General features: G+C 41.6%; 1 protein-coding gene across 2 annotated transcripts in view; it reads left to right on the top strand.

Annotated features, from left to right (window-relative positions):
- Positions 1-23572, top strand: part of FGD3 (FYVE, RhoGEF and PH domain containing 3) — a 101296-nt gene extending 77724 nt beyond the window's left edge. For both annotated transcript variants that reach the window (XM_080996742.1, XM_080996743.1), the window contains 6 exons: positions 256-357; positions 2959-3021; positions 9390-9512; positions 14360-14512; positions 19726-19866; positions 22007-23572. In XM_080996742.1, the coding sequence (XP_080852868.1) occupies positions 256-357; positions 2959-3021; positions 9390-9512; positions 14360-14512; positions 19726-19866; positions 22007-22231 (807 nt within the window). In that variant the 3' untranslated portion in view covers positions 22232-23572. The remainder of the gene's footprint in view (positions 1-255; positions 358-2958; positions 3022-9389; positions 9513-14359; positions 14513-19725; positions 19867-22006) is intronic.
- The last annotated feature ends 4179 nt before the right edge of the window (positions 23573-27751 follow it).

Below are 27751 nucleotides of genomic sequence, written 5' to 3'. Positions count from 1 at the left end.
GTAGTGCTTTTGTTCCTTATAGTTAGTTAACTGAAGTGACCTTTCAGTTTTTACAGAATACATTCTTAATTTGAGGCTCTACTTTTGTAAGTCATACTTGGAAATTCTTCATCTTGTAGAAACAACACTCTTAGGTAATGACATCAGCAAACAGTTTTGTTTTGTTTTGTTTTTAAAAAGGTTTTTGGTTTTGTGTTCTAAATAAGATTTTGCAGCTTACTTTTACTTACTGCATTTCTTGGAATTTTATTGCAGGTCATTCAAGCAACAATTGAAAAACATAAACAGAACAGTGAAACGTTTAGAGCTTATAACAGCTCTTTTTCTCAAGAAGATGAGCATCTCCCAGATTCATCAGTAAGCATTTAGTGATCATTATTCCTGTGGGTCTTTGCTGTCATATATATTGCACTTAAACTTGCAATTTTTTTTTGTTTTTAATTTGTAGCCTGTGGTTTTGATCCAGAGTTCCCATAAGTGGAGCTTCACTCCTGGGACTTTCCATTGGGGAACTGGACAAAGGGAGGCAATTTTCTCTATCTCTTGACACTTGCTTATATTGAGTTACATTACTCACTTTATGAACATGCTTAAAAGCACAGGTTCTAGTACCAATCCTTGGTGGCATAGGAATCAACTCCTACGGGTCAAGGTCCTTTCACGCCCCCCATAAAATATTTGAGGGGCCCCCCACCTAAAGTAGATGGGCATTACCATTCAAATAGCATGTGTGTGCTGTGTGTTTGATTGATTATGCAAGGTTGGCTCTCTTGCTTGGTGGACTCCACTTTCTGCTTCCATCCATTAGAACTATCCATTTATTCCTTCTCTCTGCATCCTGTTTCTTACCCAGTTACTGATTCTTAAGAGGACCTCTCCTCTTATTCTGCGACTGGTAAACTTACTCAGGAATATTTGATGATGTACTTTTATCTATATACTTGTTGGCACTCTCAAAGTACTAAGAAAGGTTAGTGAGACAGGACCTACCTTTGCTGAAACTTGTTCTTCTATATGCTTGGGAGTTCTACCTTTAATAAAGCTTTTCACCAGTTTTCCAGGAATAAGTAAGCTGGTCTGTAATTTGCTGGATCCCTTTAAAAGACATTCATGTTAAGTTGGCTACTTTCCACTCCTCAGGTATGGGGATTGATAGTAGGCACATGTTACATATTTTTCTTAGAAGATCAACAATTTCACATTTGAACTCTTTAAGAACTCTCATCTGGACCCAGTGTTTTGTCAGTTTTCAATTTGCCCATAAGACCTAGAACGTAGTCACTTATCACTGCTATTCTCATAATCCATCTCTAAGAAAGTTCAAACACAGGGATTTATCCCACATCTTCTGTGAAGGCAGGCATAATAATTCATTCAGCTTCTCTGAACTTTCTCTTCTATCCTTTAACAGTCTTTTGATACCCATGTCATTCAAAGATCCAGCTGCTTTCCGAGCTGGTCTCCTGCTATTCATGTATTTAAAGAGTTTTTTGTTGGTGGTCTTTATGTTTTTAACAATGTGCTCCTTGAATTCCTCTCCCTTTCCTTTCAACAAAGCTGCAATTTTCTCAAGAAAATGGTCTCTAATAGCCTCTAAGAGCTTCCTTTTCTCTGCTTGCTAACCATGATGACATCCTCTTGGCCCTGGTGGTACATTTCTTGAACTGTAGTATACATTCTAGTCGAGCTTTCATTGTGGTTTTGAAAACCCCCAAGCATTCTGGAGAAATTGGGTCCTCTTTACTTTGCCTCTTAGCTTCCTTTTTACCAGTTCCTTCATTCTGGGGAGCTTTTCTCTTTTGAAATCAAATGTGACTGTGTAGAACTTTCTGGGCAATTGTCCGCTTACATATATGTTAAATTTGATAGTATTATGGATCACTGTTCCCAGTTGGATCAACAGTACTTATATCTCACACCAGGTTCTGAGTTCTACCCCTCTAGTTGATTCCCATAGAACATCATCATTTAGGATATCTAGAAATAGATGTTACCAGTTTGTTATGTTTGGAGCATATAGCCTGTCTGTATGAGGGTAATTAAAGTCACCCATTACTACAGCAGTTCTCCTTTGGATGTCTCCTGGATTTTATTCTCCATCTCAAGCTTCTCTCAGCATTTTGGTCAGGGTGATGATAGTACACCCCCAGTACTAAACTGCTCTTGGAAGCCAGTATTACCACCCACAACAGTTATGTGGATGAGCCCCTTTGGGGATTTCTAACTTGTTGGACACTGTACCCGTTGATGTGCAGAGTGACACCCCTTCCAGTGTTGCTAGCTTTCAAGAATTTTAAATATGAAGATTTTATGTTCTATTAGAACAAAATGTTATCATATCATGGGCAGATATATGTTGGTGTGCACAAAAAGAGCCAGTGGGTATAGCCTATGCTATGTTTGTATGAGCCTTTTGAATCCAGGTTCAAATCGCCACTCAGATATGAAGTTCATTGGGTCCTTGAGCAGTCCTAACATGCAGGTGCTTTGCTGGGAAATGCTGAAATGGGAACACCCTGGACAAAAGGTAGATAGATTATAATAAAGTATAACTACTGATATCCTGTGTACATTAGACAGAGAAGGTCTATTCTGATGCCTCATTTATTATTCCACAATGTCAAATTACAATGTTGGGTAGAACTGTATCCATAGTGGATGAAATGCCTCTCAGGTATTTTGTGTCGCCGCCCATTGTCTTTAGCTGTTCTGTGTATATTTCACAACAGCTCTTTCATCAGTGGTGTCATATACCATTACGGTCTGGTGTCCATGTAACAGTGCAGACCTTCATTGCACCTCTGGGTCACCTCGCAACCACAAGAACGGTGTAACAGCAGTCATAGTGACCCTTCCCAAACACTCCTTGACGAGTGCAAGAGCTCATAGTATTGAGCTATTAAAGAGCTAGGTGTTTTATTAGTATTCATGTGCTTTCTGATGGCTTTCCCACAACAGATAGCGAGCACCAGTTCTGTGGAATCCATGCCAGGAACAGATGGTAGCAGCACATCTGGAGGGGTAAGCGATTGTGAGGAGGATGCCACATTAAATCAAATGTTCAAATGTTTTGTTTTAATGAGAGGGGAGAGAGGGGGAGAACAGGCCCGTTCCAGACATGGTCATGCATTAGCCTATATTCTCTATTCAAATTTTATTTACTTGAACTGTGCCTTTTCACTATTAGTGAAAATTACTCCTGACCTTTTCTAATGTAAATCTTTCAACACTTACCTCACTTCTGAAGTCCATATGCAGACTGAATTAGCTTCCTTTGAATACTGTTGGAAAAGAAATCATTGTCTTCTATTTACGAGCGAGTAGGACTCCTGAAGCCAGTACAAAATAAGCCATTGTTACTTGACATATATGTTTCCTTAAGTCTGAGCTGAAGACTAGAAAGATAAGCTCGTCCGTTCTGTGTTTCACTAGAAGTCTTTGAATTATCAGCAGAAACGCTTTACTTTCGGCAGCTGGGAAAGGCACAGTAATTTCCCTCCTAATGATGGTTTTCAATGTAAGCACTGCAAATCGTGGCTCACATCCATAATATGCCACAGATGTCTTTTATTAGGAAACTAGAGTCTTAGGTCTGGTTTGGATGTTCACCAGTTAAGGTATCAGATGGTGCTTCTTACATGAAAAGCTGCCGCTCTAGGCTAAACTGCTTTAATTCAGCGTGCTGTACTTGGCATTCTTTATAATTAGGGCTTTCACCTGATGAAAGAAATTGTAGCCAATTAATCAGATGAGTTTCAGTCTAGTAAGATTGGTTGATTACATCTGTGTAAATTTGCATATGAATAGTAATGCTGGGGGGGGCGACATACAGTGGTACCTCAGGTTAAGTACTTAATTCGTTCTGGAGGTCCGTTCTTAACCTGAAACTGTTCTTAACCTGAAGCACCACTTTAGCTAATGGGGCCTCCTGCTGCTGCCACGCTGCTGGAGCACGATTTCTGTTCTCATCCTGAAGCAAAGTTCTTAACCTGAAGCACTATTTCTGGGTTAGCAGAGTCTGTAACCTGAAGCGTATGTAACCCGAGGTACCACTGTATCCCTCTTGTTCTTCCGATGTCACACTCATATGTCCCAGCAGGCATCATCTTAGAAAAGGCATCCTTTGAGAGAGAGCAGGAGGCGGAGTCCCCTTTCTGAGATAGTGCCTGTCACCTACAGTTTTTTTGAAACACTTGCATTTAAACCACTTTCCATTTTAAAAATCTGCTGCCTGCTTAAATGAAGGGCACATTTTTTGTCACTCAAACGGTAATTAGGTATATTCACTGATTAAGTATTGCAGCCCTTCTTACAGTTTCAGTCACACCATAGTATTCTCAAGCTCAAAATGTCTTGTTGTAAACAAGCGTGCACTCCGGGGATTCATTCAGGCCATTTGACTAAGTTAGGCCCACTAATTTCAGTGGTCTACCCTGAGTGAAACTGAGTTAAATACCACCCATAATAAAGTGTGTGGGTTATCTGCAATGTGTGCTGCCAGAATGATTTCCTATGAGATTTTGAAAAAAGAGATCTTGTGGCTGAAATGGGGGGGGGGGGGGTCCCCTGCCAGAGTCCACAAGACCATTATGCTATGTAACTCAATGGAAGGGGTAGTCATTGTGGGTACCCTCCAGAACTCTATCTCCTATTATCCTCAGTCAGCATGGCTAATGGGAGTTGTAGTCTAGCAACACCTGGAGACATAGTCCCCGGCCCTTCAGTAAACCCAACATGCTAGAAAATCTGCACTTGCTGTCCATCTAGTACCAAACCAGGTTCTAGATCCTTGCATTACTTAACAGAGCCCTGAAAAACCTGGGTCCTGGATTGCCTAAACCCTTATAACCTAACTCAGTCATTGAGATCATCTGCAGAAGCATCATTGGTCGTTCCCCCAAGTTGGGGCGGTGATCATCTGACAACAAGAAACCGAGCCTTTAGTATTGTTGATCCAGTCCTGTGAAATGCTCTGCTAATAGAGCATCAGCAGGTGCCTTCTGTTTCAACCTTTAAACACCTGCTTAGAACTTCTCTATGCTACCCATATATATAAAAAAATTGGGCTGGGAAACAGCATACTCTGTTTGCCATTCAGCAATTTGAGATGCTGCGCAACTGCCTGGCATTTTCATAAAAGGCTTGGAGGACAACTGTAGGGATACGGCAACTTAATTTCTTGGTTGGGATTTGTTAGAACTGCTCTAAATAGTCACAGCAATCCCAGCAGCTCTTGAATGGCAGCTGGCGGCGATGGTAAATCGCTGTTACATCTGATGTTTGCCAGGGCTTGGCTGCTTGCTCTGGTATGGGAGAGGAGGAAATGCATAAATGCCATGGGGAGCTTTTTGCCGTAGGGAATTCTTTGGGTCTTGCTGTGAACAGTGGTTATGGTTACTTTTTATATTAATGTACAATAGTATTATAAGCATCTATTAGGTTTTTTGAACTATAAAAAACATTAAAGAAGATAGCAGCTTTATATATTTTGCATTATGACATTTCTGTACTTAATCTCAATTGTGTTACCTATTTAAATCGTTGTTGTTGTTTTAAAAAATAAATTGTGTATTTTGCTTACAGTAGACATGCTACTTTTTAATAAAAAGCCAAATGGCTTCTCTGTTTAATAGGAATGCCACTTAAAGCTCGCAGTAAAAGTTGAAATCAAGGTTCATATTTATACATTTGTGTGTGAATCTTTCTCCTAGCGTTTGAAAAGCACCTGTCAACGGCTAGCTGGATTGTGCCATCCAAGAGCTCCTGTGTTAAGCACAGCCTCTTTTCTCTCTCTTTAAGTCTTTATACAGCTGAACCACTTGGTGGTGGTGATAGGCAGCAAACTAGAAGCTGCCTTCTTTATTCTGTCCAGCTTCCTAAAGGAATGCTTAAGACATTGCGATATGGCCAGTATTAATTAAGAAAGCTATATCAGATAGTTAAAATTGTGGGGTACGGTATTCAAATGATGTAAAATACATTAGTAAATACTGCATAGTGGTTTTGCATCCCAAATACACAGAAGTTTCTGTTGCTTTTTTTTATTTGCTGGTTGGTATTCTTTTCAGAATTCTCATTGAGGAATGACCATGTCCTCACTGCCATTTTTATATAGGTTGTGTTATTTACATCATACGGTCACTCTCTAAAATATAAATGGAAGTAAACTGCAAAGCATGTAGCATTACACGGAGTTGAGTAACTGAGCATTCCGTGAGTTTCACGCCCATCATTGTGAAATCGTGCCTGTTTGCCTGTTGAGTGAGTTTCCATGCCGGCATGTAAATGCTGAAGGCAGAACACTAGGGATTCTGCTGTGCTGGAAAGGGGTCTATGGAACTCACTCCCCCAGAAGGCCGTGATGCTCACCAGCTTGGAGACTCAGACAAATCCATGGAGGAGAGGGATATTGATGGCTACGCTCTGCTGTTGCAGTTGGAGGCAGCAATGCTTCTGAATACCTGTTGCTGGAAATCACAGGAGGAGAGAGGACTCTTGTGCTCAGGTCCTGCTTGCTGGTTTCCCACAGGCACCTGTGGGAAATAAATTATTATTCTTTAGGGAAGTTTTTAATGTGTGACATTTTAATGTATTTTTAAATCTTTGTTGGAAGCCGCCCAGAGTGGCTGGGGAAACCCAGCCAGATGGGTGGGGTACAAATAATAATAAATTGTTGTTGTTGTTATCGTCATCTGGTTGGCCACTGTGGGTACTGGATGCAGGACCACAGGGGCCATTGACCTGATCAAGCAGGCTATTCTTATGTTTTCTTGTAGAAAAGTAGTGGGGCTGTGGGAATAAACTCTTAACCTACGCAGAACCCCAAAGTGCACTCAATGCAGGTTGCACATGTACAGTGGTACCTCAGGTTACATACACTTCAGGTTACATACGCTTCAGGTTACAGACTCCGCTAACCCAGAAATAGTGCTTCACGTTAAGAACTTTGCTTCAGATGAGAACAGAAATCTTGCTCCGGCGGCGCGGCGGCAGCAGAAGGCCCCATTAGCTAAAGTGGTGCTTCAGGGTAAGAACAGTTTCAGGTTAAGAAAGGACCTCCGGAACGAATTAAGTACTTAACCCAAGGTACCACTGTACCATTTCCTAAAGGCACCAGTGCACATCCACAAGGCAGGAGGATTCAGGGGAGGCAATACTCATATCCCAAGAGTTCCAAGGCACTGGGATCGATAACCCTTGCATCCTTTATTTTTCCACTTCCCTGAAGTTACCATGCAACAAGACTCTTTTTGGTGATGGATGGGAAGTGCTCCACCACCACCACTGAAATATCCTGGGGGGAGCTGAATTGGGTTCTGACGACATTGCCCAATTCCTTTCTGTCGGATCCTTTTGGTGGTTCAGGAGGGCTGAGACCCGTTCACTGCATACAGGGTTGTTGGGGAATGTAGGAGCTAGCAAGGCATTTCTTTCGCTCAGTGTTATTTGCAGGGCTCACTAATAGATGTTAAAAGGGACGTGGGTGGCACTGTGGGTTAAACCACAGAGCCTAGGGCTTGCCGATCAGAAGGTCGGCGGTTCGAATCCCCGCAACGGGGTGAGCTCCCGTTGCTCAGTCCCTGCTCCTGCCAACCTAGCAGTTCGAAAGCACATCAAAGTGCAAGTAGATAAACAGGTACCACTCCGGCGGGAAGGTAAAGAGCATTTCCGTGCTCTGCTCTGGTTCGCCAGAAGTGGCTTAGTCATGCTGGCCACATGACCCAGAAGCTGTACGCCAGCTCCCTCGGCCAGTAAAGCGAGATGAGCGCCGCAACCCCAGAGTCGTCTGCAACTGGGCCTAATGGTCAGGGGTCCCTTTATCTTTACCTAATAGATGTTGCACCTGATAAAGTACAGCTTGGTGGAAATCCCTAGCGCTAAGGCTGAGGCAAATCACAGGCCGCAGTGACAGCAAAGGTGCAAATTGGTGGTGGTGGTGTTGTAGTCTGAGCCGGTATGATCGGCAACACAATGCTAGCTTGGTGTGGAATGGCCCTTTAATTTACTTATTTCTAAAGCTTTTGTGTACACCTGAAATAAATGTCTTCGGTAGTTAATATTCCGGACACTTGTATTTGTTAGTTGCTATAGTAATTGAGAGCTTCTTTACATATTGAAGCAGCCTCTGAGTGTGTGGTTTGTAATGTGAGCAGAAAAGGCAGTGCATGGAAGACTGTTAGCAAACCTATAACGCACTCCATAAAGTTTAATTACAGGCCATACCTCTACCTTTAAAAAACGATCTTTGTGCTCTTTGGAGCAAGAAATGAATGCTAATATAAATTAAACAACTTCTCTGAAATGAACCATATGCTTGGTCCTGAACTGGGTAGTGTTGCAGTTGCTGCTTTGCTTATAGCGATGGGATTGAATGATTAAAATCTTTACTGCTCATGCATACATACTTGGCAGACTAAGGTTCTTGGCTGCACATGCAGCCTAGCTGTTTCCACTTTGCTCCTTCCCAGTGAGAGCAGGTAAACAAACCAGGAAAGAAGGAATTCCTGAATGTTATGTCCAAATGCAGGATCGTAATTGGTTTCATCCTAACAGATTATGATTTATAGCCATTCTGAAACCATGACCAGTTGTTGGCTTTCCAGTACAGTGGTACCTCGAGTTACATACACTTCAGGTTACATACGCTTCAGGTTACAGACTCCACTAACCCAGAAATAGTACCTCGGGTTAAGAACTTTGTTTCAGGATGAGAACAGAAATCGTGTTCCGGCGGCAAGGCAGCAGCAGGAGGCCCCATTAGCTAAAGTGGTGCTTCAGGTTAAGAACAGTTTCAGGTTAAGTACGGACCTCCGGAACGAATTAAGTACTTAACCCAAGGTACCACTGTATGCTTGAAGTTCTCCTGATGTCTGCCTGTAACTGCCTGGGAAGGCCTGCATTCTTCCTTTTGAGTAGTTGTCTCAAATTCTTCAGACAAAGAAGTCTCGCTCAAAATATACATCCTTGCAGGTAGTTTGCTTGCATGTTGCTTGCACAGCAGGAAATACTTTCTGAGGGAGAAGGCAGCTCACATATCAGGAAGGGTAAAGAGACCTTGAGCATGCAAATAATAGACTTCTTAGAAAATCTATAATTCTTAACTAAACAGTGCTAGTTCACCCCTTGTTAGAGGCTTTTAAAATAGCTGGTCTAGCCATCATTCCAAATGTCTAGAGCTGTTTGGCTGTGAAAGTTGGCCCGTAACAACTGGCAAAATTTGAGTTAAGGTATATCTGGCACTCTAAATGCTAACCACGTGTGTTAAAATCACAACATTATACATACCAAACTTTAAAATAATAATGATAATACACTTGTGGGGCTCAAGCTGCCCTTCACTGGTTCAAAGTCACATTGTTTAACATTAAAATTTTATTTTTTCATCCCAGCCTGAGTGTTGCAGAAAATCCTCCAAATCAAAGAGAGAAAAGGAGAAGCAAGCTTGCAAAAGCTGCAGTGAAAGCTTCAACTCCATTACAAAAAGACGTCACCATTGCAAGCAATGTGGGGCAGTGAGTATTGGAGTGAAAATTACTGTTTATATGTATGTGCATTGTTACTCATTTGGAACAAGCTGGTTTTTCTTTATAAAATTCTGCAAAAAAAGAAAATAATAATAATATCATCTTCTCAAGTATTATACTGTCCTTCAGTTCCCAAGACTGTCTGCATAAGTAGACTGATTTACCCCTTTCCACGTTTTTATCTTCTGGTGTGCCATGCTCCTTAACAATGGGAAAATCAGGATCAAAAAGTATTTGGATAGAGCTCTTAGGACAAATTTCATACCATTTCTAAATAAGAAAAAAGTTTTTTTCTTTTTAAACACAGATACTTCGAATTAAATTCTGTTGAAATCCAGTGAAACTTTAATCCAAGGTTTATTGATTTCATTGGAATTTGATTTCAATTTTTGCCAGTCACAGCCATTTTGCCCATGTTTTGCTTAATTTAACATGAATCATCAAAGATTAAAACTTGCCATTATTTAAAGCCAGTGTCAGATGTACCTCTCATTGATAAATAATCAACCCCAACTTTTAGATAGCTTTGTTCCTTAACCACTTACATTCTAATATAACAACAACAATAGTTTGAATAATTTTAATATTTTTACCCCACCCATCTGACTGGGTTGCTCCAACCACTCTGGGCAGCTTGCAACATATATAAAACATAGTAAATCATTAAATATTAAAGACATTCCCTATACAGAGCTGCCTTCAGATGTCTTATAATAGTTACCTATGTACTTGTCATCTGATGAGAGGGCATTCCACAGGGCGCCACTACCGAGAAGACCCTCTGCCTGGTTCCCTGTAACCTCACCTCACAGGGAGGGAACCGCCAGAAGGCCATTGAAGCTAGATCTCAGTGTTCGGGTTAAACAATGGGGATAGAGGCACTCCTTCAGGTATACAGGGCTAAGTCTGTTTACGGCTTTAAAGGTCAGCACCAACACTTATTCTGGTAATTGTGCAAATGAAGGATGTTTGAATTTTCTGAGCTCAGTAGAGTAATATAAAGCAAGCTAATGAGGCTAGATACTCTTGTTAAATTACACTGGTGTTTACTAGGCTGTTTGGTTTCCTTCAAATTACCTCAGTAAACCTGAACCTATCAAGACATCTAATATCCGTTGAATGACTTGTTGGTATTAATCTAACAAGAATTTCAGAGCCACTTTTGAAGAATCTATTTTATTTATCAGTGAGTTGTTTTATTTAATTATAAATAAATAAAAAACAGCAAAATGCTGAGTCAAAAAAGTATGTGCAACACTTCAGGCATTAGGAAGTGAGACGCAGACATGGCCTAAGAGGTGAAGCCAGGAAATGTTTTGCAACATCTGCCTCTTTTAGTACCTCTTTCCTTTCATCTAGGAACTACACACTGTTAAGAAATAGTTATAGTAATCTTAATGTATAATTTGCTGCAACACATGCTTTACAAAGAATGCCATGGAACTGGGAATCCATTAGAAAGGTTTTAAGATAAAATGCATGCCGCAGAAAGTGCATACCCTCATTTTCCAGATTTTTATAGCAAAGACTTCATCATAGACCACCCCATCTCTGTGTAGCGGATTCGTGGAGGTCAGGGGTGGATGAGTGAAACATACCTATTGACAGGAAAAAAATGAACAGCTTTGTAACAGTTTTAGCTGATAATGTTTGAAATATCAGCAGTTTCCATGCCTATTTCAGACAGAGTTTAAAATCTCATACATTTTGAATCAGAACTATGTTGCCAGCTTTGCTGTATAGATATTTTCCTTTTTCCTTTTCCTTTTTATTATTAAAAAACCCTACTTGCTTGATATGCAGTTCAAAGATTAGCAACGTGCATGCTTGTAGAAAAAGAAAATGCATATATTTCATATTCCTCTTTTCAGGCCTTGCTTATTGAAAGAGCACAATACTTCTCAAGCAACTTTGAATAATTCGGAATCTGTTGTTCTGTCCCTTGATTTGCAGAACAACAGAGATTCTTAAAATAGAGAGTTCCCCAGACACCATTTATATATCTCATTTTGGATGGTGACCATCTTTATTTTCATTCTTTTGTTTTGAAATCAAAACCTCTCCATCTTATTGCTTCTATTTGTTTGGTTCATTGTGTAATAGAGACGTTATCAATTCACCATTCTCCTGATGAGCATTTCATTTTCTTACATACTATTTGTCCTCAGGAGTACCTGCAATTACAAAGCAAACGTTATGTCACACTTCCTTGATGACTAGATTAATTGAATTGAATATAGGTGCAAGCCATTTGCTCAACCGCTGAGCTATCCCTCTTCAGTATGAATTACCAATAGTGGTGCAGAATTGAAGCAAATAGGCTTGAGGTGCTGGCAGTGCCCAAGAGAAGCAGAGACTAATTCAGGGGCAATGGTGATGGAAGGGAAAGAGTCATAGAGTCCGTGGATCTCATGAGACTTATGGGCCATCTCTTTAGGAAGAGTACTCTAGAGAAAATTGCTAGGAAACTGATCTTACTAAATAGGAAACCCCCAACATGTTGAGTTAACTAGTGGCCAAAATTGTGGAAACCTTTTGGGAAAAGTGTATTTCCGAGGTTTGATGGCTCATAACACCTGATTGGCTCTCTAAACACTCATGGCTACATTCAAATGAAGGAAAACTACTACATGTCAACCTAAGCCAGTTGTGCTTCGTTTTTCTGGTTATTTGGCTATAGCTTTTGATAGAATACAGATAATTGAACAAACTTTGTTGCATTACATTCTTCATTAAATTATCTTGCCACTGATATATAATTTTATGGTATTGCTCCCCAAAAAAGTGGTGTTATGAGCCATCAAACCTCAGAAATACACTTTTTCCAAAAGACCATGCCACCAGTGTACATTGCATGGTCTTCCTCCCAGATATAAGCCAGCTAAATGCGTTTCTAATTACCAACTACTGCAGCTAAAAGATGGTAGATTTGCCTTTCTCTTTTGTTAATCAAAACTCACTGAGGCAATTTGTTAGCCTATACCAAGGGCGAGGAGCCTAATCTGTTTTTGGGCCTTGGAACTCCCCTATGGCCATTCCTCGTACACAGGCCACACCCCTCGTTGCTCACCCTGCTCACTTGACCCCCTTGGATGCTTTTCCCTGGCTGGATTGGGTCCCTAAACTGCAATGATGCCTCTTGCTTGTCTGGATGGAGAGCAGAGATGTGTATGTGTAGATAGAAACATCTGATATCTGCATGTAGCCAGCTGTACAAAGGCAGGAGTCACACCCAGTGCTCCACCTTTTCTCTCTCTGCCCCTGCCCATCACTGACATGGCTCCCAGAATATTCTCCACCCCTGGCATATTCCCCTCTAATGAATGACATCCTGCATTTCTCCCTGAAGATTCTCCAGAAAATTCACAAGGTCTGATGAGGTTTGATTTTCAAGCACATATATAGGCTGAATATATAGAGACTTTTATGACCTGGGGAAGAAACCCCCTTATTGCCAGTATCCACATATATATTTTTTACAAGGTAAAGTGTTATTCAGCTGATATGCCAGATTCCTATCCAAAATCATATTTAGACTTGATTTCAGCCTTTCGCCTTCACTCATTTAAAAATACTGTACTAACTTCAATTCATTCTAGACGTTCTAATTGATAAGAGAACATGCTTTGGGAAAGTTTAGCTCCACCCTTGTTATAGGAGTCAAATAGGGTATTATGAGCTTTCACAAATAATATACGTATCACATTTTTCATGCATTCTATGCTTTAAAATTATTGAGGTATAATCTTGCCCTGCATCCTGCAGCCATATGCTAGGTCAGTGCATTAATTGTAATCTTCTGTTTTATCAAGCATTATGTTTTGGATATAGCTGCAAGCCTGCTTTCCAGACATGAAAGGCCATTACCTAAAAAGATGCTTTCAGTTAATGCCTTACCAGTATGAGAGTCAGTTAAGTGTGTCAAGACGTACTGTCTTGTGTATTATCAGTGCTCCAGTCACTCACGGTCCTGCACAAAATAGACTGCTGTTACTGCATCTAAAATAGCAGTATCAGAATGGTTGGTACAACTGTCATCGTGTCTCTACAGCAATAATAGTTCTAAAAAACCCACAACAGAAATATCTCTCTGGGGTGCTTCCTGTTCCTTGCTGCTGCTCCTGTTTCAAGTAATGTTCGGAAGAATCCTGTGAAAAAGCAGCTCGTTATTCACCCATCAATTTGCTGGTGTAAATTCTTATGTCGAAGTACCTTCTCTCTCACGGTTTCCTGCATTGTTGAATTTTTGTTGCTTTGAAAAGAATGATTTGTTAAATTGTTGCTCTGCTGTTTGGAAAAATTTCCAACAAATAAATATTGATGCCCTTACTTGTTCAAGTTCAGCGTGGCCAAAATGATTGAAGTGCTGAATTTCCACCTCTTCCTTGCACGATGCAGAACTTTAGCTGGTGTAAACAAGATGTCATGTTTATGAAGCACCAATTGGTATGCTTTCATTAATGGGGTTCTTATAAATTTATATTTAGATGGGCTTCTAGGAAACCTGATAAAATTTTAATCCAGTGTAACTGAAAATGCTTTTTATAACACTGAACAGGAAGGCAAACCCATATAGGGTGGCCTTGTCCCCCCCCCCCCCATTGTAGGTAGAGTTTTAACAAATAGCATGGAATAGCAAAATCATTCTCTAGTGCCAAGCAGGTGGGAAGTAATCATAACTTGGACATAATACCTGAAATTCCTGTGTTATTATCACTCAAGATCATTCCTTTTGGGAACAGGAACCAAAGTGGTTCTAATTATAAATCAGTTTTTTTGGTTTTTTTTGTTTCCAATAATGACTTAAGAATAAAGTCCTGTGCTTTTTCATCCAGGTTATCTGTGCAAAATGCTCTGAATTTAAAACACTTGCTGACAACAGCCGCCACAACCGAGTGTGTAAAGAATGTTTTCAACTGCCGTCAGCAACTCTGTGTGTCTTGGGCAATGAAGGTGCAGGAGAACAAAAGAAAAAAATGGCAACGGAGGTATCTTTTGTCATATTAACACCTAAAACGACTAGTTACTCAGCAGAAGCATACTTTTCATTGTTAAAATCATTTCATGGTCTTGCCTCACAATACTTAAACATTCAGAAATCCATCATTTATTACATAGACCTACTAGAGGGCCAGTTTCATGGTTGCTGCTGCATTATGTCTTTTCAGTCCTTTCAATTTTATTTTATATGCACCTTTTTCTCTCCCTGCACAGAAGCCACCCCCATGCACGTAATTTTCAGCCATTGGTGCTTTCAGCATGAACAGAGGGGTTGCACATTATGGAATGAAGCCCAATTCTCAGGAGCAGAGCTGTAGATGTATAATGAAATTGTTTTATGTTAGAGCAATTATGTACTGACACTTGTACATTAGAGAATTCTGCCTTCTGAAATCTTCATTTCCTTTAAAATGTGGATTGTGTGGATATCTGATAGTAACAAAAAAAAGGCAATAGCAGCTGCTATATTGAGAATTGGTTTGGCACAGCAGACGAAGTGTTGCGTTAGGATGTGGAACTTGAAGATTTAGATCCAAGCTAAGCAGTTAAACCAGTGCCAAGGCTTGTTCTGTGTGTGGCGGTTGCCCTTTCACTTTTAGCTGTATGGCCATACACAGGGAGGGATGTGTGTCAGCATGCATCAAGGATAAAGACTGTAAACGCTAAGCATGCAAGTCATTGATAATATAAAGTTGTGCGGCAAAAGTTTAGAATAAATTATCAGTGCAAGGAGGTACACAAGGTTTTAATAGATGCAAGGAACGTAAACCTGATGAGTGTACCAGCTACACTGATTGTATAATTTGTAGTGCTTCTTCTTCTTCTCCCTCCAGAATTAAAGCTGTGGCTGTATATTAGGTTTTTTCTGTTCTGTTGTTCTGTTCTATTGTAGTTCTTTTATATACTGTGGAGTCCCTGAGACAGTTGGCTGGCACGTTGTATGCCTCCTTCCAGCAACTCCGGCGGCTAAGCTGGTGCCAAAAATATTGCTCTGTTTTACTTTGGACCACATCAGCAAGGCTGAGAGAGGGGGCTTGTCGTCTGGGCAGCTCAGGACTTCCATACACACTGCCCAGGCTTGCACCCAGTGGGAGGGGGTCACTTCAGTGCTGCTAACACAGGTGCTTGACTTCACCCCAGAGGTGCCTTGTGTTCTCTAACCATCATCATCATCATCATCATCATCATAAATTATTATTTATACCCAGCCATCTGGCTGGGTTTCCCCAGCCACTCTGGGTGGCTTCCAACAAAACATTAAAATACAGTAGTCCATCAAACATTAAAAGCTTCCCTAAACAGGAATCTGCCTTCAGATGTCTTCTAAAAGTCTGGTAGTTGTCATTCTCAGCATTCCAAATGGCGGACGCCACTACCGAGAAGGCCCTCTGCCTGGTTCCCTGTAACTTGGCTTCTCGCAGTGAGGGAACCGCCAGAAGGCCCTCGGAGCTGGACCTCAGTGTCCGGGTAGAACGATGGGGGTGGAGACACTCCTTCAGGTATACTGGACCGAGGCCATTTAGGGCTAGGGCTTACCGATCAGAAGGTCGGCAGTTCGAATCCCTGCAACAGGGTGAGCGCCTGTCACTCAGTCCCTGCTCCTGCAAACCTAGCAGTTCGAAAGCCTGTCAAAGTGCAAATTGATAAATAGGTACTGCTCTGGCAAGAAGGTAAACGGCATTTCCGTGCGCTGCTCTGGTTCGCCAAAAGCGGCTTAGTCATGCTGGTCACATGACCCGGAAGCTGTACGCCGGCTCCCTCAGCCAGTAAAGCGGGATGAGCACCGCAACCCCAGAGTCATCTGCGACTGGACCTAACGGTCATGGGTCCCTTTACCTTTTAACAACACTTTGAATTGTGCCCAGAAATGTACTGGGACCCAATGTAGGTCTTTCAAGACCGGTGTTATGTGGTCTCAGCGGCTGCTCCCAGTCACCAGTCTAGCTGCCGCATTCTGGATTAGTTGTAGTTTCTGGGTCACCTTCAAAGGTAGCCCCACATAGAGCTCATTGCAGTAGTCCAAGTGAGAGATAACCTTATATTGACTACTACTGACTTATATTTGCCTCGCTCCAAACTCTGCTGTTAGGAATCCCCATCCATAGCTTTCACTGCAGATCAGACCTCCCTTTGCTTCTATCAAATGACTTAACCTGCCATGGAGAAAGAATAAAAGTCTTGGCAATCCACCAGCCAAAAGCAACCTGGCATGGAGGGAAGACCCACTGCCCCACCCTCCCAGCAGCAGCTTCACTTCTGCTTACTGGAATTGCCTGGGGGTTAGGGTTAGGGTACAGAGAATATATGGACCCACCAAATGGCTTTAATTACCTTTCTTACTCTTCTACTTGGAAATATGCTCCTCGTAACACTATAAGCAGTTCCTTGTACTGCAGATGAAAGCTGTTGCAGAGGAACTGTAATGGGGGAATCGTTGCCCCAAATCCAAGTTTTTGGATAATCCTAAAAGCCATGCAACTGCTTAAAATACAGTACAGTGAAATATGACCTGCTCTCTCAAGTAGGGCAGCATACTGTTCACATTCAGGAGAAAGGAAGCTCATCTCCTTAATAGGGTTAGGCATTTAGCTCTGTGCTAAGTCTTAGAGATTCAGGTAAAACACACAAGGGAATAGCACAGAATGCAGCCTAATCTGGGCTGCTGCCTTGTACTATGAAGTAACGGATGGACGTCTTTGGGTTACATCCAAGGAAATGCTCCTAGGATTAGGGGTTCAAGTGTTTTCCCCAAATTAATATTTCATGAACTCAGTGGCTCTTCAAGGATTTGCCTTTCCCCCCGATCTATTAGCAGATGTGTAGTTTCTCTGGAGATTTGTTATACAAAACATAATAGGTACAGTGTTTCCATTCCTAGAGGCTCTTCTGCTTTTTTGATATGTGGTTCTGGGCAAATTATTGATTTAATTCACCACCACCACCATTTGCATATCACAGAATAGGATTTTCTTTTTTCTAAAGACTCCAGTGAAGTCAGTGGCAGGACACCAAACCCTCTTGCCATTTGCAGTTTGCAGAACATAGCGTCGCTATTATTTCTAATGGTTTTTCTTCAGAGGTATTTTTCCATCTCAAGTGTGCTCATTCAGCCCACCCTTGTCTCCTGCCTGTTCACATAACCAATGCAAGGATTTGTAGACTGTAAATTTCACACAGGAGATGCCACAGTTTAAGCTTTAAAAAAAATTTGAAAGTACATCTTACTAAGGGGAGCAGAGTATATCCAACTCCTCACAGTTCTGTTTGCATGCCAAGCTGCAAATTGAGAGTTGTCAGCACCTGACACTCAGGCAAATGCTGCTATTAGGTGATGCAGTCTCACAAAGACCATCCCTGTGCAAGACCTATTGAAACGAAGTTGTGTCCTTGCATTTTGTCATGATGGTCTCATACACACACACACACACACACACACACACTAATTAATTAATTAAATTTTCTGTTTTACAGTTTAGAATGTTCATTTAAACAACCTTAAAATAACAAAACTTCCCTTCTTCTCTTTCCATGGTTCATTTTGCATAACATAAATCCCTGCATATTAACTAAACCATTCAGTATTCCATTATTAAAGGTAAAGGACACCTGACAGTTAAGTCCAGTCGTGAACAACTCTGGGATTGTGGCGCTCATCTCGCTTTACTGGCCGAGGGAGCCGACGTTTGTCCACAGACTGTTTTTCCAGGTCATGTGGTCAGCATGACTCAGCCGCTTCTGGCGAACCAGAGAAGCGCACAGAAACACCATTTACCTTCCCGCCGGAGCAGTACCTATTCATCTACTTTTTCCAAAATGTTTTTCCAAAACATTTTCCAAAAAAACCCAGAGTCCTTTCTGTTGGGGATAATTCAGACTGAAATTCCCATGTGTCAAAAAAAGGTTATTTATGCAGGCCGTGTTTTGTTAGGCCCAAAATGGCAAACAAGCGAGGTCCCAACTAAAGAAGAATGGGAACTTAAACTAATGGAATATGCGCAGCTTGCGGACCTAATATACAGAATAAGAGAACAAGAATAAAATACGTTTAAAGAAGATTGGAAAATGTTTATTGAATATATTGGAGGAAATTGTGTACACTTGAAAACCCTGGCAGCATTAAGATAAATTCAACAGTGTAAATAAGTTTTGATGGATGTAATAATGGAATCAGGATGCGGGTGGCGCTGTGGTCTAAACCACTGAGCCTAGGGCTTGCCGATCAGAAGGTCAGCAGTTCGAATCCCCGAGATAGGGTGATCTTGGTCCCTCCTCCTGCCAACCTAGCAGTTCAAAAGCACGTCAAAGTTCAAGTAGATGAATAGGTACCACTCCGGCACCTATTTTTTGACACATGGGAATTTCAGTCTGAATTATCCCCAACAGAAAGGACTCTGGGTTTTTTTGGAAAATGTTTTTAAACATTTTTTTTCTCAATTCATTATAAATGATTTCCCAATACTGTTTTACCCTTTTACACGCCCATGGTCTTAACAATACTAGGTTTTGTTTGCTCACAAATTAATGAAAGTCATATATTATGGAGAGAGGAGACGTATGGAAATCCCAGCATTACAGACTTCAAAGATGTCTGGCATCTCTGAAACAGCAGGGTTATGCTCTTCCTAGCAGCAATCCTATGAATACTTGCCTGGAAGGAAGTCCCACTGAACACTATGAGTCTTACTTCTTAATAAATATACATTGGATTTAGCTGTTCTCACAGATTTGGAGTGGATTTTTAAAAAAAAAAAATCCCCTCCCTAAATAATAATTTTAAAACCCTGGAGATTTTATTTATCCTTGCAGCAGCACTGCGCTGTGACTCTATTCACTTGTGCTGAAGCAGCTTCCTAATTAATTTTCATTCTCCTTCCAACCTACTTTACGTATGAAAGTAGCTGTATCATCTTAATTGCTGTTCTCAACTTTGACTGTGGAGGTGGGGTTTTCAGCTTAACGTTCTCTAAAAACAGTTCAGCACCTACGTGCGAGTCTTTTAATCCTGGTTATATGTAATGATGATTAAACCTCTGTATGCTTAAGGATTAATACCTTGGTAATCACACTTCTGCTCCCATGGACCATTCATGAACAAATATTTGAACATAAACCAATAAACCATTAAGGTGCATAATAAATTGTAAATGCCTTCAGCACAAGCGCATGAATAAACACTGCTTGGTTTATTTGTTATATATAGAAGCAAAGCGTTTTGGGAGCAGAAAGCAGCCTTTTCAGCAGTCACCTCCTGTTCCAAGAAAAAGGAAAGACTTGGTGTAAAGTTTGGGTCACCATCCCTAAGGCTGAACCTCTCGTCTTATATCTACAAGGAGGCAGTCAGGTAAAAAGCAGAGCATCTTACATAGCTGTTAAAAATATATATTAAACAAGTCATACTGAGAAATGGTCTGGAACAGTTATTCCTAAGCTATGTGCCAGGGCTTGTGAGCATGCTGTGTGAGAACCGTACAGGTTCAGGAAACTAATGGATTAATTTGTAGGTTTTTGTGCATCCACTGTACATCCCACTGAGGCTGCCTGCCACGGCTGATCCAGTACTCTGCCCTTTTCCTTTCTTCAGTCAGCTTCCTCTGGGGAGAATTAGCTGCCCTCTAGGGAGGCAGCTCATTGCACCTTTTACTGTAAGCGCAGATAACTCTTACACTTCTTCAGCAGAGCAAGTACCCCCAATTTTAATTTGCAGGGGAAAGTGTGCTCTGAGATCAAATGATTTGGCTAGAAGGATTTGGCTTCCTTTCAACAACCGAATGTCTTGCAGGCATTCAGAGAAAGCATTCTCGTCTTTTGAAAATGATAAATGAACTTTTTGCTTTCATCAAAAAGGTGTACAACTATGATAATTATTTATCCTGCCCCCACCCCCGTTTTTAAGAGATGCATTTCCCCCCACCAAAAAATGAAGATCTCAAAGGGTTTATTGAGCTTTGAAAAGCATTGATCCTCCCCAAAGATAAAAATCACAAGGCAGAGGCAGTAAGACTGCATGCCTTTAAATCATCATTTGATTTATGAAGCTCAGCGTTCTGACAGTATTAGATCTGTGCACTTGCAGAAGTGCTGAGAATGTGTTTTGATAATGCATGAAACAAGTAGATTTCCTCAGCTCGGGCATACTTACAACTAAATCAAATTCACCAGATACATACAGGATTAATACAGTAATAGAAGCAATCTTCAGATCTCTCCCTGGCGTTTATACTGGGATGATAAAGAGGAGCAATATGTTGACTGACAGAATATGTAGAAAAATTGCTTTCCTATCCCAATTGGGTTGAAAATCACTACGTGTGCAGTGTCAACATACGCACATCAACAGTAGCCCCAGGAGCCAGTGAGAGCGAATAGTAGTAATTTGCGAATATTGTTATGAAAAAAAGAATCAGAGTGGATGCCTTAAAAAGCCCAGCAGCTTGGTGCATCTCTGTGCACGAATGCTCCCTGGTGCAAAGTGGTGGTGGTTCTTCTCCAGTTATCATTCCTGCATTCCCACATGGATTTGTGAGGGAACTGCAGGGCACGTCAGCTAATCCAGTCTTAACAGTATCTGCTCTTGTAATAAAGTGAAGAGAATGTTGCTTTCTTTGAAATATGCCTCTTTGCAGAATGCTGGTGGAATGTGCGCATAGAATCACTAGAGAGGTTGTTATTGAGAGAAGGCAATCTGGGCCTCATAACTCTTGAATCCAAACTTTGTAACATTTGTTGTGGTTTTCTTTTAAAAACCCCTCAAGGCAAAACAAATACACGAGTCAACTATTTTTGTGTTTGTTTAGTTCTGTTAAAAAACAAAATGAAAACCATGAACTAGATTCTAGATTCTTCCCCCCCCCCCTTTTTCTAAAAACCCAAGGCAGTTTACAAGTTAATACTGTTCAAGACCAAGGAGTGCAAAGAGGCCACTGCATAGTGAAGTCTATAGAGACCACTTGCCACCACAACTGTAGGTGGTTCAGTGATTAGGGGCAGGCAAGGCATCATTCTGAATGCAGACTGCGATGATCTGTGGAATTTCACAAGGAAAAATCACTGATGTCTGAGAACATGGGGAGGGAGGCATCCCCTCAGGGCAGCTCTTCAACATCCCAGGAGGTTTCTGCAAAGAGGAAGATTCCTCACAGCTGGTTCTTGATACAGTTTGGGGAGAGTCTCTTCCTTGACCTCTGTGTCACTAGCATTCCAGGGCTTTTTGGTTTCAGAACCATCCCAGCCCTGGTCTACAACACAATAATTCAGTCGTCATGATAAGATGACCCTCACTAATAATTTCTTTAAAATACATCCTGATAAATGCATGTGTTTTATACAATGTTTTATCTTCAAGTACTACTCAATCCTAGAAAAATCGGGAAATAATGGCTATCCTCTTGAATTTTTTTCACCAGTTTACCTGTCACCTGCTTTCTTTTTATTTCCAGCCAGTTTTTGGTTTTGACTCCTGCTTTTCTTTTGTGTGCGTTTAGGATGGACGGATTCCACGAAGCATACCCCTACCAGGATATGAAGTTGAATTTCCGCATTCTGGTGAGAAGTTTGACTCAAAACATGTTTTCAAACTCTGCCAGTCCCAACAGACTATGTATTTCAGTGCAGACGATGAAGAGTTGCAAATAAAATGGATGGATATTCTCACCAAAGCAGCTAAAGGGGAGATTTATGATCCAAGTGAAGGAGCCAGTGAGCCCTAAAGCCTTTTTCTGTGGTCTAAGATATATTTCGGGAGCAGGGGGCTGAACTCAATAATCATGGCACTTTCAAAATCTGTATGGTTTTCCTCCCACCCCCTCTTATTATTGTACATTCATTACATACAGTACCGATTGTCTGGCATATATGTTAGATGGGAAAAGTAAGTGTAGTAATTAATGGTGTTCTTGTTGACATTGATGGAAAAGAAAAGGAGCAAGCATTAATTTTATTGAAAGTAACTGCGAAAAAAAATCATAATTCAAGTTAGCCATCTTCAAACACCTAAAGGGCTGTCACATGGAAGATGGAGCAAGCTTGTTTTCTCCTGCTCCGGAAGGTAGGACCCGAACCAATGGCTTCAAGTTACAAGAAAGGAGATTCCGTCTAAACATCAGGAAGAACTTTCTGACAGCAAGAGCTGTTTGACAGTGAAGCAGACTCCCACGAGACGTGGTGGACTCTCCTTCCTTGGAGGTTTTTAAGCAGAGGTTGATGTATGATCTCGTTGTGATTCCTGCATTCCAGGGGGTTGGACTAGATGACGCTTGGGATCCCTTCCAACTCTACAGTTCTTTGATTCTCTTACTCCACTCCCTCACCCTGTATTTTTGTTCCTTTCAATTGCTGTTTGAGTGAAGGATATGTATAGTTCGTGCGTTACAAAAGTGCTGCCTTTAAGTTAAATGTTGTACAAGGCTTGTGGCTGGCCACTGACATGCTGTTTTCCGTCTTCTGTTTTGGGATTTTTTAAAAAAAAATAATGGTCTCCTCTGTGCTGTAAGAACAACGTGATGAATCAGTTTCTTTTGGTAACTCTGTCCTTTCTTACAATGACTTTTTTCACTAGACAGATACTGTAGAATACGTTTGTAGAGTTTTCTGAAAGGCATTGTGGAAGACACCTTGAAATCTCAAATATCAAGTATTCCTATATATATATATATATATATATATATATATAAATATAAATATTTTTGTTTTTGTTTTTTACTTTTACCCACACTTTTCTTATTTCTTTATACAACCTCCTTTTTAATGTATGCAATCAAATGTTTTACACTGCAAACTGGGATGTTCCCAATAAATGGACAGTTTTAGTACACCCAGTAAAGGTGACCTTTTTTAGGACGATTAACTTTTTTGAGTAATCAATGATTTATTTATATAATTTGTAAATACCACATGTTAAGCTTCTTCTCTTTTTTTTTTTACAAAAGTGATCTAACTGAAACTTAGTCTGTCAGTTAAGACACTTGTATAAATTGAATTTGTAATTTGTTTCCTGTGTACTTTTGTTTGCAAAAATATTTATGTATGCAAATAAAAACCCATGCCATTGATTCCTGAGCCAGGTACTCAACGTAGAAATTTTAGGTGGGTATCACCCAAGAGGTAAAACCAGCGTTCTTGGATTCAGTCACTTGCGTCACGTGGCTCTTCTGGTCCGTGAATCCTCTGGTTTCCACCTCATCATGGCTTCCATGACCATGTCCTATGCAGCTTGCCACACCTCTCCATTCCAATGTTCTCAGTATGCAGGCCAGGACTTCATCGTGCAGCCCATGGGCTCCTTTTGCAACACGATACCATAAGAGAATGAGACCACACGCCCTTTCTACCAACCAGACAGAAGTAAAAGAAAGGAAGCAGCATGTTGAGGCACTACAGGAAAAGTGGAGCTAGGGCACTTGTCTGAGTAGGTGAGGAATTGCTGCTGGAGGCGATGTGTTGATCAGCCTTTGATTCTTCTCTGCCCTCATTCCTCCTCCTCAGTAGCTACTACAAACCTGGTCGCAAGCCAGACTCGTCCCATCAGCCACCTGGGTTAAATGAACGGGGCATGACAGGGAGGGAGGTGGCAGGTGTGGGACTCCCATCAATCCTAGTCAACTGAAGAACATAAGTAGCGCACATAGCCATGGCTGTATGAAAAAGCAAAGCAGCTTGCACAGATACAATTTAAATTTATTTTTTAAAGGGGGAATCCTGGTGCAAGGGATTGCTTTGGCTAAATGGATTAAAAGTGCTCTCCCTTCCTGCAGTGCCCAAGACCAGGAAGTGGGCCATGGCAGAAGTGGTGGGAAGGAACGGGTTCCTTTCTCAGTTGCTGAGGAGTGTTGGGCTGGTTGTTGGTGGAGTCAAAGCTTTTTGTCAATGTAAACAACATCTAGAATGAGCTAGACCAAAGCATTGTTTAACCGCGTGCACTCTTGTTGCTGCGTGGGATCTTTTAAACGTTTTGTTCCCTTCATAAGGCTGTTTGGGCTAGTCTTCCTAATCAGATCCATCCACCCCATAGGAATTCATAGAAGAAATAGATTTGGAAATTCATTGCTTTTGACAAGTAGATCGAAATATTCATTTTAAAATGTCTCCTCATGCTTCCTGCTGAAATGATGCAATCTAACAGTAGCTGAGCTTGGTATTAAAAGGGAAAACAGGATAGGAGGGGGATATACGCATGATGAGCAAGGGAGATAGCTGCTGATTGCTTATACACGGGAGAAGATTCTTGTGAGCATATAACAGTGGGCTTATCTCATCTGAAACGCAATACGGTAAGGAGCAACAGACTAAGAAAGTGAGTAAAACAGTTCTACAATTAGCATTGCCAAACAAAGCAGTGACTCCAGTTTATGAAATCTGGGGTTTCAGACCAGGGCCTTTCTCAGCCCTCCCTTGAGATATCAAGAAGGAGTTGAAGTTTCCAGCATTTTTTATAACCTGAGATAGGAGGCAAAATGTACACACATCATTGTTTTCATTTTTGGGTGAGAAATTATCTCGTGCCACTCTTTCACTGTTATACGTACTTGCCTGCCCCTTTGAAACATCCACACACACCCCTTGAAAGAAAAATCCGGCTGATGCCCATGTGTATGAGAGTGAGAGACACACTTGGAGGACAGTGGCAGGTGTGTGAGAAAGGGTATGTGTGCTTGTATATGTGCATGCTCTACAAAGGTGAGATGTGAGTGGAAGGGGAAGGGATATGCATGAATGTATGGCCTGCAAGGCAGGGAGAGGTGCCTATGTGAAGGGGGGGGGTGTGAGTTTGTGTGAGAGAAGCATTTGCATCTGTGATCTGTATGTCTGGTGATTGCACATGCGCAAGAGGGTGATGTCAGTGTGGTGTAGTGGTTAAGAGCGATAGTCTCGTAATCTGGGAAACCGGGTTCGTGTCTCCGCTCCTCCACATGCAGCTGCTCTGGGTGACCTTGGGCCAGTCACACTTCTCTGAAGTCTCTCAGCCCCACTCACTTCACAGAGTGTTTGTTGTGGGGGAGGAAGGGAAAGGAGAATGTTAGCCGCTTTGAGACTCCTTTGGGTAGTGATAAAGTGGGATATCAAATCCAAACTCCTCTTCTTCTGTCACCTTATGCATATTTTATATATTTTTTCTTGTTACTGGGAAGGCTCCCTGTTTTTCTTAGGCGGCAAGAGCACTCTGTGGGGGGAGAGGGGGGAGAGAGAGAAATCACACAATTGGGACCAGCAGGACATAGCTTACTTCCCAGAGTAAGCCTTAGGTTGTCCAAGGAGAGGGGCAATGAATGTACTCTTTCTAATTTTGTGACATGCCATGGCTCCATAGCCATTTTGTAAGTAGTGCCCACAGCAGGTCATGTATCCACAGCAGTGACCAGAAGAGGAATGGCCACTAGGAGAAGCACACCATGGTTTCTGCAGCAGCAAATCAAATACCCCTTCACCTGCCCCACCTGCAATAAAACATTTCTCTCCTGGATCGGTCTCTGCAGACACAGCAGGCTCAGTCATTCTCCAACAGTTTGTCCTTACCCCTGAAGACACACACTTCCATTGTCTCCTGAGGCAGATGGACGCCGCTGCCGCCACCAACAACTTTCTCAAAATATAAAATGAGCCTATTGGTCCAAGAAAGACAGGTTTCAGACAGTTACAGCGTCTACTGCTATCTGCCTCCTTGAGTAGACAAAGTATGTTTTTATGTGCATCACTCTATAAAAAAGGCTCACAATCCGATGACAGACTTTTCTTTTTGGTTTGTCTTCTCACAGACATGTTTCTCCCGATCTGGGTTGCAAACAGCTATTGAAACAGACTACTTTTTTTGTAGTCATGTACAGAACAGATAAGGCAAGCCTCTCCCCATGGGGAAAGGAAGCCAGAGCTGTTCTTGTATTCCCACCACTGCCAGAAAGATTCCTAGTTCAGTTAGTCATCTGAAGCCCAGAATCAAATCCATGTTTGGTTTCCGAAGCTTCCTGCTTAGCCTTGGGGCAAGCTGCAGTTTCTCTTCCGAAAGTGCCGTGGTTCTGTGGCTAACACAGCGCTATGAGTTTCTGGGAGGAAGAATGGGGGTGGCCAGGGGAGAACTGCAAACTTATAAATAACAAATAAGGCATCTGCTGAAGGGCAGACCTACATGCACTCAGACTAAGCAAGAAAGGAAAGTTACCGGTAACTTACAGGTAAAGTAGCTGTGAAACATGATTATTTTAGAATATAAAAAATAGAAGAGTCAATGGGGAAACAAGGGAGAGAGGCAGAAATGTGAGTAGATGCTATTACACTTACTAAATGATTGTAGCTGGGAAGAGGAGAAGCCAAAGGCTAGCATGAGGAATAGTTTTAAGATGACTGTCTAACAGCAGTCCACATCTAAATATCTAAATATGGTAAACAATATTAGAGGTCTTCAATTGTAGATTCTAAATGGATCGTCTCCTAATCCATTACAAGGTCTCTTTAAACTGGATAGTGTTAGTCATGTTAAACTCCTGTGACAAATTCCCTTTCCATTCTTGGCCTTGGCTTTCCTGCACTAGTTTATTACAGTGAAGTTACATGGATGTAACTTTCCTGAGTTTCCTGACATACATCTATAGTGCTTATCTAGCATCCACAGGGTCTGACCAGATGCCTGTGGGATGCCCACGAGAAGGACCAGGGCAGCAATAGCCCTGTCCCGCTGTCGTTCCTTCTGCCTTCATTCCTTTCACTGTGTACAGTACGTGTAGTCCTAAATATTTGCTTACATGCAGTGGCTGGGATCCAGCAAGCTACTTTAGCATGCCCAGTGAGATATTGACTTTTCAATCCACAATTCCACATTGTATGCTGCTTTTGAAAGCCCGCTTAGGAGCATTTGTACCATCTTGGGAACATTTATTTATTATTATGTTTTATTATCCTTTTCAGTCAAATAAGAGTTCCAGAGCAGTCAGCAATCTGGTGGCAAAATGATGCCAGGCTGCCTGGAAGAGTGCATGCCATAGCCATCCAGGGATGTGCGTCTTTCAGAGTTGCGCTCCCGCACAAGTTGCATGACTCACATGAGAGCACCCCCCCAAAAAAAAATGTTTCGGGGCCATGCTTTCGCAGGAGCCAGATGGCTCATGCAAGAGCATAGCCCCTCAAAATGGGTGTCTTTTGGGGCCACACTCTTGCAGGAGCCAAAACGGGACATCCTGGGATCCAATCAGAAGCCAGGATGACCTCTGTAATTCCAGGATGTCCCACTGAAATAGGAACAG

The sequence above is a fragment of the Podarcis pityusensis genome (genome assembly GCF_964106645.2).
Source record: "Podarcis pityusensis genome assembly, chromosome: 2".
NCBI lineage: Eukaryota > Metazoa > Chordata > Lepidosauria > Squamata > Lacertidae > Podarcis > Podarcis pityusensis.
The sequence above is the reverse complement of the archived record's forward strand: the minus strand, read 5'-3'. Positions and strand labels throughout refer to the sequence as shown.